The 6,000-nt window shown below is 34.8% G+C and overlaps 1 protein-coding gene across 1 annotated transcript; it reads right to left on the reverse strand.

Annotated features, from left to right (window-relative positions):
* Positions 1–58: 58 nt before the first annotated feature.
* On the reverse strand, positions 59–2,515 carry LOC137831580 (root phototropism protein 2). Its single transcript, XM_068639314.1, has 4 exons — positions 2,281–2,515; positions 2,115–2,184; positions 917–2,020; positions 59–833 (listed from the first exon to the last, which is right to left on the reverse strand). Exons 1-4 carry the CDS (start codon positions 2,331–2,333, stop codon positions 339–341), a joined length of 1,722 nt encoding a protein of 573 aa, XP_068495415.1. The 5' UTR covers positions 2,334–2,515; the 3' UTR covers positions 59–338.
* Between the last annotated feature and the right edge of the window lie 3,485 nt (positions 2,516–6,000).

Genomic DNA, 6,000 nt, shown 5'->3' on the forward strand with positions numbered 1-6,000 from the left:
CTTTTGATAAGAATAAATATGATGTATATTTTGAACATTAAAATCACTCCAACAAAAATGTGAAATTTTGTATCCTCAACACTATATATACAGAGTGCATTAAAGAAAGAAAGAAAATAGTTTACAGAATATGACGCATAGAAGTTGACAAGAACCAGAAGAGAACACATTTGTAACTGGCATGATCCATGATCCCACGTGAAATTTACCCGAAAACTATATATGAATTCTGCACATGCAACACAGAAATTGCAAAAACTAAAAAAAGATGAAGTAACCATAACCACGATGAAGCACCTCGCATAACAATTTAATTCAATCGATTTAACTTGTAAGTTCTAAGACATAGAAAATCTTCTTCTTCTGGGCTTGGACAAATCAACGTTCCCATCTTCCAAATGGGTCGTGTCCTTGGACCCGTTTCTGAATGGGTTCAACCTCCCCAGCGTTTTAGAAACGGAGGAGAAGAACGTCGCCTTTTTTGTGCTTCCAGACGACGTCGTTCCATTCCCATGAGTGCTTTCAGCGTTATTAACGTTCTTATTCTGCATATCAGAAATGTACATCTTCATCTTCAGTAACTCCGTTCTCAATTCCTCGTTCTCTCTCACCAACGAAACATCCATATGAAGCTCATTCTTCTCTGTCGCCACTTCACGCTCCTCCGCCCCGCTCCGCAGCCGCAACTGGTCGTAGTAAAGCGCATGCAGCACAATCTGCACCGGCAAACGCTTGTTCTGCGACGCGTGCAATCGCGCCTCGTATGAAAGTTTCAATGGATCCATCACGCTGCACACTTTCTCTCTCTCTATCTCATCCAACTTCGGATGCGCCTGCAAGAAAGAGAAGGTAAACCGTTACACGCTGTCGTTTTCTCTGATTCACTGTTTCAGAACGCAAATAGACTGTTACGTACCTTGAGGTAGATATCTACGGCGCGGTATATATCATCGTCGACCTTACGCGCGCTTTTAGGAACCAGGATAGCGATGCCGTTGAACTTCGAAATGTTAAGATCGCCGTGTGCGGCGATCTCCGCGAGATACGCGTCGATGGTTTTCGCCACGCGCTGCATCGCCGCGGAGCAAGGCTCTTTGCACTCGCTTGTGGTGTAAACCGCGTTGCTTTTTTGATTTTCTGCGAATCCGGAAATTATTCTACGCACGCTTTCGAGATCGAATAGTCTTTCGCCGTCGTAGGTGAACGAGAGCACGAGGAGGTCATCGACGGTCACGTGCTCGAGGATAGCGGAAATCCGCTTCTCAAGCTCCGTTTTGCAGGCTGTGGAGCTGCGGAGGTAGATCGCACAGCGGAGGATGCAACAGAGGAAGTGAATAGGAAACGCTGCTTTCTCGGCAGGGAAGAGATCCACGATTGATTCCAGAAGCTTGCGTTGTTTGGATCTGGAATCAGAATCTCCAGGATCTGACGATCGGATTCCGTTGCCCGTGTGGTCGCGGACGAGATCTCGTAGCGCTCTCTCCGTGTAGGTGATGAGCGCGGCGGCGACGGTTAGAGTCCTTGCGCCACGCTGCTTCATAGCGTCGATGACTCTGCTGAAGAAGTCGATGTCAAGAACAGCTAGCTCCTCCGTCCACCAGTTAGGGGGCGAACAGCTGGGGAAATTGGCTTCGCTGCAGGCCTTGGCGCTGACGGCCTCGACGCAGCGTTTCACGACGTTTATGTCGTCGGCGTAGGGGAGGAGGTTGCGGCAGGACTTCAGGACGGTGACGGCGCCGGTGAGTGTGAAGAATGCTACCTGCGTGAGAAACTCCTCCGTCCGTCCGGTGAGGTTGTTTTCGCAGTACTGATCCGTCATCTGAAGGAACTCCGCGGCGCATCTCAAAACGGCGACGTTGTTGACCGTTATTTCAAAGTTGACGCCGTAACAGAATTTGGCGGTTTTCTCGAAGATTGCAGGACCTCCTGGTATATCAGAGAGATCGATTCTGGTGACCTCGTTCTCATTTGCTTCCAGTATCAGTTTTCTTATGTAGTTGCTCTTTGCCACCAACATGAACTGCACCAAACATATTCAAAACCCTTTTCTTTAATCACGCATGAACCAGTAGGCACATAATTGGTAACAATCATTCAAATCACAATATACTCACTTTGTGGAGCGAGAAACTGGTTTCTCCAACTTCAACTATAACATCAGTTGGTATGTCTTGAGAGAAAACCCTGCAAAAAAAAAGTTAAGTTATTAATTATATTTAGTAGAGTATAAAGCATATTCATGCACGGTGCATGGAGTTGAAGTGAGCTGAGTATGTTTACCATTGCCCGGTTCTCTCCATGGCGAGGGAGAGCCTATTATTTGGAGTCGCCATGAACTTCTGTGGGAGGGTGGGTGGGAATTGGACAAAAGTAGGTGTAGGCAAAGAGAATGGAATTGATGAGAAGAGAATGGGAATGGAATTTGATGAGAGGAGATTGGGAATGGAATTGATGAGATGAGATTGGGAGTGGGAAGGGGTTGCATGGTGGGGGCTATTATAAAGGGAATTTGGGCACTGTAGGGGATGAGTTGTTATTATGATTTAATCTTCATGGGATGAACTTGAGGATTTGTGATTTGTGGTCCAAGTTTGTGATGTTAACCAATGTGATATGTTACTTTTGTTATCTTTTCTGTGAGGCTTTTCCATTTTGGCAGTCATTTTCACTTGTGCTGTCCTTTTTAATCTCCTTGTATTAGTTCAGAAAACAAGTTCCCATTGGCTCTATTTCTACCAGCACAATCATGTGCCCGCCCTTGACTTACATGCATGTACAGCACCTCCATATTTTTTCTTCAGAGAGACATTAAAATAAAAAAGTTACTTCCTTATCCTATCTCTTCTTTCACATCTTCGTATCTTCATTCATTATTTGCTTTCCACTAATAATCTTTATATAATCACGTTATAATTCTCAATATTATTATTTTAATATTTTTTATATTATTTAATTCTAAACTTATCCTTATTATATAATATTATTATTTTAATATTTTTTATATTATTTAATTCTAAACTTACCCTTTATTATATATTATATATGTTTGTTTCTAAATCCATCACATCAAAAAATTATATACAAAAAAAATTAAATTATCATTTTTCTTCATTTTCTCATCTACATCTCTGTGTTTCTCTGTGTTTGGAAGAGATATGTTTTTTTCAGTTTACTACCACTCACAACCGCCTGCTTTACTTTAAGAATTGTCTTTTTCAACTATTTTGGATTTGTTTGGTGACCGTATCACTTTATATTATCCCTTCAATTAATCATTATTACTTATCAATATTTCTTCATATATGGGTTAATAAAGTAGTATAGGATGCAGAGGGACACCAATTCTCTCCACTGGAATTTACCATCAATGTCAATCATCCCTTCATTAATTTTAAGCATTAATTTATCAACATTTACAAAATAAATTAATACTTTTATTTCAAGTTCTATACACTATGGGGTTCTACAACATCCTAAAACAAGCTTTTATGAAATCTTACATTTTAGGGTGCCATAACAAGATCCATTTACAAATAGTACAGTCTTTTTTGAAATTTTGCACTAGAAAATTAATTACAAAAATTTAACTAAATTTTTAAAATTTACTATGTAGCATTGTAAATACCATTGATTAGGATATTATTGAAAAAAATGGCTGCTTATAACATTATTGTTTATACCGGAAAAATATAATTAGCTTTTTAATCATTTGTGATGTTAGTTTTTATTTCATAATGGACACAAAAAGAAATGTAATTTATAGATAGGAAATTGATACCTTGACAATTTATAAAATTAAATTGTATATAATTCTTGATATAATAGGTTTAGAAATAATTTTATATAATAAAAGATAAATTTAGAATTAAATATTACGAAGTAGACTTTAAGTCTAACTAAAAACCATAAAACCGGCTCATGAGGTGAGTATTGTCCGATAGCGGCCCGATAGGCCCAACACAAGCATTCGCTAAGATAGGCTCAAAATGGCTCTGATACCATGTAAGAAAGAGTGGACTTTAAGTCTAACTCAAACCCATAAAACCGGCTCATGAGGTGAGGATTGCACCCACTTATATACAATGAAAGGTTCTAATCTCTAGTCGATGTGGGATCTCCATCATTAAATAATATAATAAAATAATAATATTAAAAATTGTAATTTGATTGTGTAAAAAATTTGGATTGGAAATATATGATTACTTAAAGAAAAAGTTTGCAATTCATGCAAGTTGTAAGCAAACGTGTAACTAGTAATGAGTGAGTGACAAAAAGACAGAGTTGGGTATGTGAGGAGACGTGAAATGTATGGGAGTGAACGAGACAGCGTGAGACAGTGAGTTGGGTAAACGTAGACCTCAGAAGCATAACTAGGTGGAAGATCCGCCACGTGTTACTAACATTCCCAAATTCTGGGTCCCACCACACACTACAGACTAAGATCCTAGATCACCAATAGCACCTTGCCACGTTCCTCATGCCTTCTTTTTCATCCAATCACATTCAAGGAATAGATGTTCTATCCCCAAATTAAAAAGTGTTTCCCACTGACCCCACACAGCAGCTAGCTTCCCCCACAACATTAACCATTTACCATCATACTTATTCTTTCAAGTAATGATGCCTTTACAAACCTATCATATGATAACCGAAAATAAATCAAAAATTTAATTCAATGTAAAGTTTATATATAAAAATAAAATAATTTAAATATAAAATAACTAAGAACTTTGTAATTTTATTAATATAAAAACCTTTATGTTATACATATTATTGTAAAATTTGACATTTCAACTAAGTTAATAACAATAATAAACTTTAAATAACAATAATCATCTGCTATTACATGAAAATATAGTATTATTAAAAAAAGAAGAAAATATAAAGAAATTAGAACAAAACTTATATATTAACAAAAACGGTACATAACATATACCTATTAATAAATATCTCTAAGAAAAAATTAGATTAAAGTCTATAATATCAATAAAAATATATTTATGAATAAGTTTATTAGTGCAGATTACTATATGATTATATGCAAGTCTATATTCAATAAATAATTTAATTTTTGTGAGTTTAACATTACATTTTATGAGACTTTTTTTATTAAAATTTATTAATATAATATAAAAATTAAGATCTTAAATTTTAAATAATTTTTCATATTTATTTAAGATTTTAGATCTTAAACCAAATCAAGAATCATAAAAAAAATATCTTAAAAATATCAATAATAAAATAAAACATCAATTAATTAAAATAAAGATATTATAAAAATCCATTACTTAAATAAAATATTAATTAAAGTGTGACTGTTATAATTAATGTACTCTTTTATTTGAGTAAAAGCTACTTAGTGCCTTGAAAATGATTTAAGATGATGGTATACGAAGTCAATAATTCAAGTATTTTAAAAAATTATGTAATGCATCGAAAATGAAAAGAAATATGTGTTTATAACACTTCTTTTAAAAAAAACAATGTTAATTTCTCAACTAGAGTTTAAGATATATTAGCACTTTCTTAAAAACTTTACATCTATATATATATATATATATATATATATATATATATATATATATATATCATGAAGGAGGTTTTAATAAAAATAAAATTTTGATCGATGACTAAAAAAAGTAGTTTAATGATGTATTTAATACTTACAGATGATGTTCAATTTTCACAATATTTTTTTATGGACAACTTTCAAACTAAAGTTACGTGATTAGGTTTTTTTTTATCGGCATTACATGATTAGGTAAAATACAAGTATCATAAAGTATATAAAGGAAAGCTTAGACATAATTATAGTTTTTTTAAAATATAGAAGAAGAATTAGAAATTCATAGGCTGGTGCTGCCCCGTAAGTGCAACACATTATGGTCAAAACATATAATTCATAGAATTGAAAAAAAAAAGATATTAAAAAAATGTTTGATGTACATTCTAAAAGTGGAGTGTAAAGTAGAAGATGAGAACTGTAAGAAAACATAACCA

This window comes from Phaseolus vulgaris, chromosome 6 (assembly GCF_000499845.2).
Source record: "Phaseolus vulgaris cultivar G19833 chromosome 6, P. vulgaris v2.0, whole genome shotgun sequence".
Lineage (NCBI taxonomy): Eukaryota > Viridiplantae > Streptophyta > Magnoliopsida > Fabales > Fabaceae > Phaseolus > Phaseolus vulgaris.

Coding starts and splice junctions, on each gene's coding strand:
- LOC137831580 (XM_068639314.1), bottom strand. CDS start 2,333: ATGGCGACTCCAAATAATAGGCTCTCCCTCGCCATGGAGAGAACCGGG. Junction 2,021..2,114: donor CCAGTTTCTCGCTCCACAAA/GTGAGTATATTG, acceptor TGTTTGGTGCAG/TTCATGTTGGTGGCAAAGAG. Junction 834..916: donor CCGTAGATATCTACCTCAAG/GTACGTAACAGT, acceptor TCTTTCTTGCAG/GCGCATCCGAAGTTGGATGA.